Source organism: Ictalurus furcatus, chromosome 5 (genome assembly GCF_023375685.1).
Source record: "Ictalurus furcatus strain D&B chromosome 5, Billie_1.0, whole genome shotgun sequence".
Lineage (NCBI taxonomy): Eukaryota > Metazoa > Chordata > Actinopteri > Siluriformes > Ictaluridae > Ictalurus > Ictalurus furcatus.
The window spans coordinates 13,832,841-13,846,103 of NC_071259.1; the positions used below are offsets into that span (position 1 = coordinate 13,832,841).

The window sequence follows — 13,263 nt, forward strand, 5'->3', positions numbered from 1 at the left end:
TTGGGAATAAAAGGTAAAGTTGACAAACAGTAAAGTGAAGAAATTTATTGTCGTTGACTCAGGTATTCAGGCTAGCGGCGTTGCATTACGGGCATATGACGTCATGCGCCACATTTTGGACAACTTTAGTATTTACTCTCTGAAGCGTGTTTTCAGAACAGAAGTAATGTAATGAGTAAATGCACCCCGTTCAGCGCGCAGACCACCTAATCGATAATGAGATTCTTTGACAAACTGTTGTGTGAGAAAATCTCAGGAGATCAGAAGTTATAGAAATACTCAAACCCATCTGGCACCAGCTATCATGTCACGGACAAAACCACTGAAATCACATAACCTGATGGTTGATTAACATTACCCAAAGCTGCTGGCCCATACACACAGCCTGCCTCCCACTTCCTCATTCCTGACCTAACGCAGATGTGTCACAACGATATAATAATAACAAAACAATCAAGTCAAATGAAAGATAAAAGTTTATTTATTACATTTTCTTTTCCACACTATTCAAAATGAACAGCAGGAACTAGGGTCTAATAAAATACACATTCAAAACAAAAACCGGGCACCGCAAAGCGTTAAACTGCCATATATATATATATATATAAAAAATGTGAACATACATTGTCTAACACCGGCTTCGCGTTAATATTTTTACCGGACATTATGCCTGATCATTTTTTATTTGTAGGACATTTAGAATTTTTAAAAAGGTCCAAAACCGGTATTTACCGGCTAACGTAAACTCTATCTGTCCATCTATCTATCTCAGTCTATCCATCTATAAAGACCACAGAAGCATCATATCCATGTTAATGAAAGTGCTATTCAACTTAAAAATAAAAGCATTTTTCCATCATTGTTTCTAGCTTCAAACACTAGTTTGTGGGCATATTCCAACATTTATTTTGTAAACAGCACATGGACAATATTTCAGTCTGTACCCAACTGCAGCAGCACAACTCTGACATGGGTAAGGGAGTAATGCATTGCCATTATTTGTATCTGTGCTCAAAATATCGACATCGTATTTGGATTCGAAGTAAGGTCAAACGTGGTCTAGGTTGGAAGTTTTTATTTTTCTGTTAATGCTACCACTATGACCTGGAGCTATACTCATAGCTGCTGGAAAAAGGAAGACATTTTGATTCATAAAGGAGTCTAATGAGTGTTTTTCTATTGATCACATACACATTACAGCACAGTGAAATTCTTTTTTCTTCATATACCCCAGCATGTCAGGAAGCTGGCGTCAGAGTGCAGGGTCAGCCATGATACAGCACCCCTGGAGCTCAAGGGCCCAACAGTGGCAGCTTGGCAGTGCTGGGGCTTGAACCCCTGACCTTCTGATCAGTAACCCAGAGCCTTAACCGCCAAGCCACCACTGCCCCTATAATTAATGCCCCTTTCTGACAAGAATTCTATCTTCTATCTAATGTGACTGAACAAGCAATCTAACGATTTCAAAGCAGTGCTGTCTTGGCTGTCAAACTGTAGTGTGGGTTTATGTTTAAATGCTGATTACACGTCATACGATATAAGCAGTATTTTATGACCAGATACAGTTGCACAGAGTAAAACAAAAAATGGTTTATTTGGAATGTCCATAAGTGCCCGGTCTAAGAAAAAATTATAATTATTAGGGGTGCACCGAAACGAAAATTCTTGGCGAAGCCGAAAATAATGAAAAACTTGGCTGAAGGACGAATACTGAACACGTTTTTCCGCGTTTGTTCCATTTATTTTGCCATTTTTTTCACCATTGCATGAATTAGTCAAAATGTGCTTTTTACTATTTTGTCTTGCTTTTCAAAGAAAAAAAATCAATTACAAAAACTACAATTTCAAAATATTTATTTAACACTTTTTTTTTCCATTCCAGCAGGCATAGGCTACCAACAAGGCACAATATAACTTTAAATAAATAAATCAGTAAAATAAAAATATTTTGATGTGGTCATCTTTGAGCCCCGCCAATTGAATAGCCTATGTTAGGCCTATAACTGACAGTTGAAAGAATGGAACACTCTGAAGCCTACAACAAAAAAGTGCATTGACAAGAGTGCAAAAAATGGTTATATTCGGTTATATACGGCTGATTATATTGGGGATGTATACTGCTCGCGTCCCTGTACACCTCGCGGAGTATTATAGTAGATATAGTATAGTTAGATACGTTGTTAATGTTATGTTCCTTGATAAATTTAGTTAGTTTAAACTATAGATTAGTTCATTTAGTCCCCGCTGGTTTTTCTGCTCCCAGTCCATAGTACTAGTTCATGTTTCTTGTTTTGTGTTTTGACCCTGTTTTCTGTGACCGCGACTTTGATTCCTGCTTTGCCTCGTTTACGCCTGTTTGCCGATTGCCCGATCCTTTGCCTGTCTTGACTACATTTTTTGGATTACGATTTGGATTTGTCTGCCTGCCCTTAAATAAATACTTCTTTACCTGCACTTGCACCCGTACTCTACTCCCTCACATCTCGCGACGTGACAGAATACTCCGGAACAGAAACAAAACAAACGCACGAGTCCACAGTAAACAATGTCACGGTTGTCAACATCCGAAGAGCATGCGCTTGCTGACCACTCGTGCACGTAGATCATGCATGCGCGCGCCCCCTGATCTCTCCGAGCACGCTGCCGGAAGTGGAGGTCGTGACATTCGCGCGTCTCACTCTGGTTGCTAGGCTATCTGGGCGCGTCAAACACGTCATTGTTTGGTCAAATTTATTCTGCCTTTTCACTTATTCAGCCGAACACCAAAAGTGCTTTTTTTTGCTATTTTCGGCCGAATAATTTCGGTTGCCAAACATTCGGTGCATCCCTAATAACTATTATTATTTATTTTTTAGATTTTATAGCTACATGTGTGCATTCTATTGACATGTGACTGTCAAATCCCTCAGTATATAGCAGTTAAAATTGGACTGGACAAACAAAATATACTGAGGTCTGTCTTTTATTCGATTTTACTTCACATTTCTTCCGTCACCTATCTGCACCTTGCTGTGAGCATTGAAATCCATAATTACTCTCAATTATGCTGATATGATTATGAGGCAGTTTCCACCCCACTTATCAGTTTACAGATTATTACACTTTTTTGCCACTAGTGGTTTCTACATACACAACAGGAGACTGCATATATTTATGCACAAGAAGAAATTGATTAATCATATTGTTTAAAAAATTATTTTTTAAAAATGAGTACCTTGGGTCTGAATAGGGTTGAAGAAAGGAAACATGTTTTGGTAGAGGCACTCAAAGGCAGCATTTCTGAGAGCAGATACAGGAAGAGGTTGTAGGTCCAGCAGCTCTGTTGGAGGTGGATACTTTTCTGGCAAGATCAGGTGGCGAAATGACACTGGCAGCTGGGTCTCACATGCTAGATGAGAGAGAGAAAAAGTGTAAACAGTCAACGTGTCTTCACACTCACTCGTTCAGGATTAAAGGCTTTTCTAACTTACATAGCCAACGATCTGAAGTGACTCTGATGAAGTACTGTGGAGGCAGCGGCTCAAACACAGGCACAAAAAAGGTGACCAGGTGCTCGTCCTGAGCATACTTGGCCTTGAGCAGGAAATATTCATGGTGTAGGATCACTTCACTGTCAACATCTTCCACCAAGATCCAGAATGCCTCTGATGACCCATGTATCTAAGAAAGTGTTAGAAGTTAACTAAGGGTACAACAATCTGACAAGATCAATGCATAAACATAAAAGGCAATGACTGAAATTAATTGATGCAGCATACGAACTAATCACTAGGTCATCGATTATGGTCAACTGTATGCTATGGAGATCTGTGGGCACCTAAGCAAGGAGTGAGATGAAAGGACTCGTTTTTAATTGGTCGGCACTAGGGATGCATCGTTACCGATACTGGTATCAGTACTGATCCGACACAGTGCTCATGTAAAAATGCGTCGATACCAAAAATCTATACCACACTATTTATAGAACGTATAGCACTCAGTGCACAGATATAGTTGCATAAAGAAACAGCAGCAACAAAGCTCAAATTGTCTGTTTTGGAAGTACTTCAAGATTAACACCACAAATCAAAGCATAGACTACAAATGGTGTTCTGCCAAAATATCAAGAGAAGATACAATACATGAAACCTCTTCAAAAATCTGAAGGCTGAACCTAAAATCGAGCACAATGAATTTGCTGCTAGCTGTAGCACACAACCAACTTTGCAACAAAAATTAGCAAGGCGAGAAAAAAAACGTCATCAGATAACCCCAGGGCAGTGAAAATAAGAGGCACCTCACCCAATATTGTTCTTGATGATCAACAACAGTCATTGATAACATTGGATTTCAACACCTTAATGTTTTGGGTTAATCAGAGATGATGCAAATTCACTTGTGCAGGAATTTCCCGCATTATAAAGCAAAGCTTTGTGGGAATGGTTTAAATTACGCGCACTCCCGTGCCGAAATTCAAATCCTAGGAATGATTGACTGCTAATGGTAACCAATCTAAAATCTGCATTAAAAGTTAAGAATGTAAAGATGAAGTTTAATTGGTTATGCAATGTTGGATAGAATGGTGGACCGGTCATTTATCAGCTCACAGCAGGCACATACTATGCAGCAATTAGCGAACATTATGTAGAGAAATGAAAACCACAATTTTTCACTCGCACAAATGCTCCCCAAATAGATTTTGAGATCGCACAGATTAGGAACATATGTGACCAAAATCATCGCAAATTTCAAGCCTTGACTGGTCAGTTAACAAAATGTGATTTCCAATTCTAGCTCAGATATGACGAAAATATCGTTTAGCTGCATGAAGTAGTGTGCAAAGCGAAAGAACCCTAACCCTAGCTCTGTGTCACACATTCTTAATGAAACAAGAAACAGGCTTACAGCCAAACATGCAGAGATGCCGGTCTTTACCAAAAAGAACCTGCCACTTGTTTTTTAAAAAAGGGATTCCTAGTACAGACATCTAGGTTTCACTCTAGGAACCACTATCTTCAAATAACTACTCTGTGGAATGTCCTTGTTAGCTGAATTCCAATGAACATTCTTCCCTACAATTGCAGTATTGCTGTTGCCACACAGCTGTTACTTTGAGAATTTTTTTTTCCTGAGAAATAGTTTTTCGGTTAACATTGTTACAGCTAAAAATGAGTTAAAATGGAGTCTTTAGTGCTTAGCTGCACTGTTCACAAACTGTCCTACATTTGATGTTGACTAATAGTATTCTTCAAATCATGTGTCTCACAGTACTTTGTAACAAACAAACAAACAAAAAAACCCTGGTATCGGTAAGTACTACAGCGAAAGTATCATGCTTGTACTCAATCTTAAAAATCTGGTATCGATGCATCCCTAGTTGGCACTACACAGAATCCCGGAATGAAAATTGAGCTCATGTACATGCCAACAGGGAGACTTCTGTGACTAAATATCTAACGTGGATTAATCACCACACACATGGATTTCCTTGGAATTGGTGAACTGTCTTGATGGGGAACCAGCACAGATTATTCTGAGCTAGCCAAAAATCAGGGGCACGGTGAGAACCAGCTGTTCATGCATTTTGGGACACTCTTTAATGTACTTCCGAGTCTGCTAGAAGAGCACAATTTTGCTTGCTACTGTATGTGTTTTGGTGAGGTCGGAGTGTTACACTAATGTGTAAATAATCTAACAGGCTACCAAGCTGATTTACTAAGATACTTTTAAAATAGTCCTTCTCTACTTATCATTTGCAAACTAACCATAAACCTACATCAGATTCTGAATAAAGTTGGCCACAGGGGACTGAATTGGATTGGCTATCAAAAGTGAAATCAAATATCGACTCCTTGCCTTATGAATAGAAATCGTACTGTGTGGAAGCCTGCAGTTTAAACCCGGATGGTTAATTTGTAAATTGTACAGAATAGATAAATTTGTTATTGAAGGCATTTTAAGGTCCGACTTAAAACAAACTTTTTTAAACAAATAACATCTCTCAAAACAGCATTTAGAATTAACAATCAAGATAGGGGATGTTAATATAATATTCACCTTGGAGAATATAATAACCCAGGCTGACCAACTGACCTTTTCATCCCATTGAAAGTCTGGTGTGATTGTGAGCTCCACTTTAAGTGTGGAGCGGGTGATGGGCTGCAGATGCACTGCCAAGTCCAGTTTGGGGAACTGATGCACATACTTGTGTATGGTTTTCCCTATCTTGGGCATACGAATCAATTCACCTGAGGGGAATTAAATTTTTTATTTTAAAATGCAAGCAAGTCATGAGTTATGCCAAAAAGTAAAATGCTCTTGAGCTTCCTAAAAGTAGATCTCCATGTATGTAGCACTAACCAACTTCATTGTGGTTTAGGTCATACAGTCGTTCAAATGGAAAACTTTTTTTCTCAATTTTCTTGATAACTTCTTCAGGAAGCTTGCGGAACTGTCGCAGAGGAGACATAGACTGCCACCTGAGCCAGAAACATGGAGATTTAGACATGCATGTAATGATCACTTTGAAATGACAATACTGAGATAATGTAATAAACCCATCCTACACAGAAAATGGATTCATAACACATTTTTAAAAATAAATAAATAAATAAATAAATACAAGAAACAGTCATTCTTAATGATTTACATCCTTTTGTCGATCATCTTGCAAAGGTTCATGGTCTTGTCTGTGAGCTGTGCCCAACCTCTGCTCAGAACAATCTCAAAGATGGCCCTCATCAGCCGACCTGCACTCTGGACACAAATAGAACAAAATAACATTATGGACTGCAGTACTGTCCTGTGCTTTCGGGAGCATAAAAAGCATATGAGAAGGTTTCGTACAGTAATAAAAAATAAATAAATTGTAAACTTGCCTGGGTAACATAGACCATGTCAGCCATTAGAGCAAAGCCCTCTAGTTTGAGTTGGGAGATGTAGGCCTGAAGCAGAACATTTATCTAACAAAAAGGGACAATGCATTATACATCCTGAGGACTGACATTATAAACGGGTATGAAATAGCTTTTCTCTCACACAAACACACCTTAGCACTGGGCTCCTCAATACTCTCTTTCACTGGAATCGGCACCCTTTCCAGAAGCTTCTGAAGCTCAAGTTTTTCCTCCTGTCAGTCAAAAAACAAAAATATGTTACTTTCTATACAGAATCTATAATTTTATTCAGTTCATCAGGATTTACAGATCTATGATTTGACAGAGCTAATATAATAATCAACTACACTAGCAGACTTGGACATTGAGCACATGCTCTTCTCTATACTTCACAATTAAGTGCGACGGAAGGCTGCTCAGTAGCTTTTCATGTCTTCAATTCATGTGGCCAAGTGAGGTTCATGTTTGTGAATTCGAGCTCGACATTACGCTTATGAACTTGCGCTCACCAATGCAAATTCTTCAAAGAGAAACAGGGATATAGTGCAACAAAAAGTATGTGTTTACACTGTGCACCATCAGGATTCATGCTGTATGTTTTTATTTCTTGCTAATAGTATAACATTCCAAATAATTTCAAATAATTTCTTAGAGAAGCAATACATTTTGGCCTCCCACACAAATACCGGCTATGCATGAGAGCAGATTAATTTGATTTCCTCTCACAAGCAGTCAATACACAATATGAAATCAGCCACTGCTGGGAAAAACCGAGTTGTGGCCGAGCCCCAAAAGTAATCAGAGACTGAGAAACTCATGTAGTGTTCACCAGGCTTTTATGATACTGATTATTTTACAGTTCAATCACTAAATACTAAAAAGTAATAATACTGGCCATGAATAAACAGTGCAATGTACATCTCCCTGCCTATTAAAGAAACTTGGTAACACTTGGGGGTGAGATGAATGAAAAATCTATGGAAAATATTTCCATGTTGCACTAATTCTATATTCCTTTTTAGGGAACCCAGAAAATTCAAGTGGGTATGTCCTGAAAAGAAACGAAAGACGAGGGAAAGAAAAACCCAAAAACTAAGACCTGTGGCCTCTGCTTCAAGAAATTAAAAGAGGCTGATCCTCTAAGCAGTAACCAATAACAAGCAGTAACAAGCTAAATATAGATTCAATGAATGCTAATCATTTGAAACCAAACGAGAGATTTTATAGTTTAAAACAAACAAAAAAAAAAAAAGAAGAGAGAAGTAAAAAGATTAAATTACCTCTCTCACTGTGATGTTCCTGAATTCAGAGGAGAGGGAGAATACCCTGAAGAGCTCGATTTCACTGAGTGTAGGCTTTAGCAGCTGATTATAAGTCATTATGGAATCATGTGTGATGTAGAAGTGACTGGCAATGCGGCCCAGGTCTGTCACCTAAGAAAAATGTTGGATTATATCAGATTAATTATCCATCATAGCTTGATGACAATCAGATAATCATGTGTTTGTACATTTCTTTTGTCTATGCTTTTTCTTTTGAAAACTGGACAGTATCAATGTGGTTGAAAGCTTGAATCTGAAAGTGTTGATTAACTTTCTACAGCAGCAAATATCTGAATACAAGTTTATACTGTAGTTTATTCAAACGTTTTCATTCTCAGCTCATTATGCTCCACAAAATCTATGCCACCTAATAAATGGATTAAAACTTGATTATCAAAAAAAGCTTATAATTGTTAATATGGCGACATTTTGTGTTAGATGTTTATTTAAAATTTACGAAAATAATGTTAATATTCAGTTAAAAAAAAACGTTATAGCATTATAGCAGCTATATATGGTCACTCCCTCACCAGCTCTTTTTTTTTGGGTCTCTTGAATCTAATAAGAAAAAAAATGCTGCTTTGCATGTTAGAGAGAAACAGGAAAGCACAAACCCCTTTGCCATGAAGACTCTAGTTTTCCCAGACTTTCTGTAACACTAAATGTAACTATAAACAGTTAAAAAGTTCTTTAATAATAAAAGTTCTTTAACAAATTAAGAGGAATGTTATTTAATACAAGATGAATGCTATCTCTGAAATACAAAGTCAAACAAAAAAAAACAAAAAACAAAAACAAAACTTAGTTTAAATTTTATTTAGCCAATTTCTCCTTTTGTTCATCTATATATTATTGTTTTGGCAGTTGCAGCTATTCTGAATAAAAATGAGTACCCTCCTTTAACACTGTTTAGCGCCATTTGGTGTAGAGCTTTAAAACATTTATGTCGTTATAATGTTGGATGAACATTCTAAAGTTTTTGTCATCGTGAAGCATGTTGTAGCAAGAGTTGGGCCCACTATTCACCTGGAAGCTCCCAGTCCTCTTATCATATTTGATCAGGTTGCTTTTCTCTAGTACAGTGGAGGCAGTGTGCACAAGGTCCATCCTACGCATCTCCAGCAGTGGATCAGTGTTGCGCTCATCATGGGAAACTCCGTAGAGTGTTGGGTTACGCAGCATCCGCACATACAGATAAGTGTAACCCAGCCAGTTCACTGCATCCTGAAACAGGAAGAATACAAGAATGAAATAGGGTGATCATCTAAGAAATTATATACTTTGAACTGTGCTGTACAAAAAAAACAAACAAAAAATGCTGGGGTAGTAATACCATTATCATGCTGAAATGCATGATTTTTGTCTAGCAGCATGGTCTGTACTGTGATATTCTGCTTATATTGCAGCGATTTTCCAATGATTAAACATTTTAATTTATTAATAAGTTACCCATCAAACTTATGGTTTATACAGTCACCTCCAAAACCATTGGAATGACAAGGCCAATTCATTTGTTTGTGCTATACACCAAAGACATTTGAGTTGGGATCAAAAGATGGCTACAAGAACAAGAGATTAGGATTTCAGCTTTTATTTCATGTATTTTATTTCATTTAAACAGCAAAAAATTGAACCTTTTGTATCAGACCGCCCAATTATTAGGCGAGCAAGAGTATAGGAACAGATACATTTTGAAATAAATTAAATAATATTTGTATAATATCTCTTGCTTGCTGTAATATCAAGCCTGCATGTCACTGACATCACCTTGTTGGTTTCTTCTTTTGTGATGCTTTTCCAGGCTTTTATCGCAGCCTTTTTCAGTTGATCGAAAGGAGGCTTTCTGAGACTGAAGGTAGAAACAGTCTAACTGCCACATGCCTGAATCAGCCCCTAGGCTTTTGAGATTGTGCCTAGAGGCCAGACGCACGAAACGTGGTGTTTACATGTGTCATTACAGCAGAAAAAATACCAGAAGCTGGTTATGACTCCTCTGTAGCTGCAATCGCCAGCTGTTCGGTCGGCTTTTTTTTTTTTTTTTTTTTTTTTAATTTAGTAATTACTCGTTAACAAGATCAGGAATGCTTGCAAAACTGAAATCAGGAATGCACAAACATAACGAGTTATTAGGTGGAACTTTGCTCATTATAAAATTATAAAATTTTCAAATCTATTTTATTCATATTCAACAATGGACATTGTTACAAAGCAGCTTTATAGCAATCCAGAGGCAATGGTGGCAAGAACAAAACACCCTGAGGCAACAAGAGGAAGAAGCCTTGAGATGGACCAGACTCAAAAGGGAACCCATCCTCATCTGGGTGACAAGAGATGCAATTATAAATAATTTCACTTCTATATCTGTACACTATAAAGTCAAGCAGTGCTAAGTGTTGAAAGAAACTTGAGTATGAACTCAAGGACCTTTTGACAAAAACTAAGCCTACAGAAACTAAGTATGCATGTGGTCTGTAGTGAACAGCAATGGAAATACTAAATTCTTGAATAGTGAAGTAACCCCTTCACACACTAGTACTATAACAATGTGACAAACCTGCCAACAATTTTCAAGAAAAACTATTTATGGTGCATGTAGAAGCCTTACCTTAGCATTCTGGACATTGCCCAGCACAATCTCAGCATTGAGCATGTCAGGGAGTTTGCCTAACATTTGACTCTCTATAGGCAACTGCTGGTTGAGCAGAGACAGGTAATACTGCAGCTCTCCATGGGATGTGATCAGAATGCCCTCTCCTTTAGAGTCGTACTGTGGGCGGCCTGCACGCCCCAGCATCTGAAGCACAAAAAAAAAAAAAAAAAAAAAAAAAAAAAAGGGTACAAGGAAGAAAAAAACAGCCATTAATGTCTGTTTGAGGAATGCCAAATTAGTTGCATGTAATGGGCTACTTGAACAAACACTACCGCATTTTATATATCACGGTAACTGCTTGTTCCGGCTCATTCACTACAGAATAACTGTGGAATTTTTAGTCGGCCTCAGCAAGAGCTCCCAAAGATACAAGCAAAACTCTTGTAAATTCTGTAAAGTAAAAGATGATTTCTATAATAATGCAATTAAATGTTATCTTAATTTAAAAAATAAAAAATACTATAAACTAAACAGACAATATTTCAAGACCACAAATGAGTAGTTTCAGGCACGCTTTGTAGAGTTTTATAAAGAAATTAGCTGGCAAGTGTTACAAAGCATCTTGGAGAATCTGCACCAGTCTGTATGTTTATTTAACTATGAAAACCCATTTGCAAACATGGTAAATGTTAGCCAAGTTATTAACATGTAAAAGTATGTTTAGTAATTTAATATAGTCATCGTCAGGTACAATGTTTCTTGTTAGGTGTTGTAATCCAGTGCCACCCTTTCCCACACTGGGTCATGATGTTTTGAATACAGCAGCTGTCCCATTCAAAACAAAAACGGTACTGCCCTTTTTGTCGGTCTTCGCTGGTTCTTGGTGATTTTGGTTCAACTAGCTAATCTGGCGTGAAATGTCTGCTACAGACTTTTGTAATGGTGGAAAACGTGAAACGGTTACAACTTAGGTTTGCTAACCATCATCTGTGTTCACTCTGATTTGGGAAGCTATGGAAGCTTAAAGCTGTTAAATTTAGAAGACGTTTTACAGAGAAGGAGACTACCATGCTCATTATATTTCTTCATTTGTCTGACGGACACTCATTTTGATCACATCACAAAAGATAAATAGTACTGAAGAATGTAAACAGTGCTATCAGAAACTTGAGAACCGCACAATTTCAAAATAGAAATGCGTCATAGGAATTGGGTGCAGCTAGCCCATTGATCAATTGAATGACTTGCCTGCAAAATGTCCAGAGCCCCTAGCTCCGTCCACCTGCCTTTCTCTGGACTGTACACCTGTGTGCCTTTGATGATGACAGTGTGTGCTGGCAAATTAACTCCCCAGGCCAATGTAGCAGTTGACACCAAGACCTGAAATAAGAAGGCATTTTTGTATAAGTAGTACTCCATGCTGGATCATTAGCTACACTGAGCCTAAAAACCGGTAAAAATATCCGACCAATAGCTTTATGTATACACCTCAGTCAGAATAGAATAAACCAACTTAGGCTAATCCATATGACTTTTTTATCCGATTAATAATCAGTTAAAGAGAAGAATAATAAACCTTAGTGTCTGATATTTTCGGTAGCAGAATCTGCACATACATAATGTAAAGTTCATTAAAAAAAAGCTGAACATGCAGGACTCATTCCATTGTTGTGATTTTCGCTGTTATGGTAATTTTGATTCTAAATCTACAGTAGCCCTAAAGTGCAAAACACAACAGCAGAGCCAAACACACAATAGCAAAAACAAAATAAATAACTCAAAATGGAAAAGGCAGATATTTCACCCACCTAAAAAACATTCATCCAAAAATGCTACATATGCTTATATTTACTACAAACTCACCAACAGTAATTTGAGAGCAGTAAGAATATCATGAATATAGGTTTTGTTTAAATGAACTGTAAATTTACACTTTTCAAAAACGTATTTTCAGTGGTGTTTGGGATACTGTGATAAACACATTATAAACATTTTTGACAGGACTTGAGCTCTGAACCTTGTAAACATAGGTGTTGGCTACACATAGGTAATTAAATCATGCAGAAATGTCATGTGGTCTGACTTCAAAAGTTGTAGAACTTTGAAGTGACACTATTTTTTTTCAAAGCCAGCGCCTTACACAATGAATATTGATGAGATAGGTGTCAACACCTGTAATAGTTCCCCTCCCCACTGTCAAAGGTAATGGCCCTCCCTATTGTCAAAGGTAATTGCTCATCTGGGATGTCATTGTGTCTCCCACACCCCACAGGTCAGTGTGAATTGTAAGAGACAATAAAATCCTTTTTACAGTTTATTGAAAATACCGTGTTCAACCCCAAACATGTAATGGTAAAAGTAAAAGGGACATTTCAAATTTAATGCCCACTCATCACAAGCTGAAATGTTTTGCCCTTATTTTGGCAAAAGCTTTGAAACCGTTCCAAGCTACAGTGCAGTTAACAACGGTTAACAA

At 37.6% G+C, this 13,263-nt stretch overlaps 1 protein-coding gene across 1 annotated transcript in view; it reads right to left on the reverse strand.

Annotated features, from left to right (window-relative positions):
- Window positions 1-13,263, reverse strand: part of snrnp200 (small nuclear ribonucleoprotein 200 (U5)) — a 94,945-nt gene that overhangs the window by 29,339 nt on the left and 52,343 nt on the right. The window contains exons 19-29 of the mRNA XM_053624787.1: window positions 12,036-12,167; window positions 10,803-10,991; window positions 9,224-9,421; window positions 8,156-8,308; window positions 7,028-7,108; window positions 6,858-6,941; window positions 6,629-6,735; window positions 6,340-6,458; window positions 6,073-6,227; window positions 3,471-3,660; window positions 3,215-3,388 (exon numbers count right to left, since the gene is read on the reverse strand). Of these exons, the coding sequence (XP_053480762.1) occupies window positions 3,215-3,388; window positions 3,471-3,660; window positions 6,073-6,227; window positions 6,340-6,458; window positions 6,629-6,735; window positions 6,858-6,941; window positions 7,028-7,108; window positions 8,156-8,308; window positions 9,224-9,421; window positions 10,803-10,991; window positions 12,036-12,167 (1,582 nt within the window). The remainder of the gene's footprint in view (window positions 1-3,214; window positions 3,389-3,470; window positions 3,661-6,072; window positions 6,228-6,339; window positions 6,459-6,628; window positions 6,736-6,857; window positions 6,942-7,027; window positions 7,109-8,155; window positions 8,309-9,223; window positions 9,422-10,802; window positions 10,992-12,035; window positions 12,168-13,263) is intronic.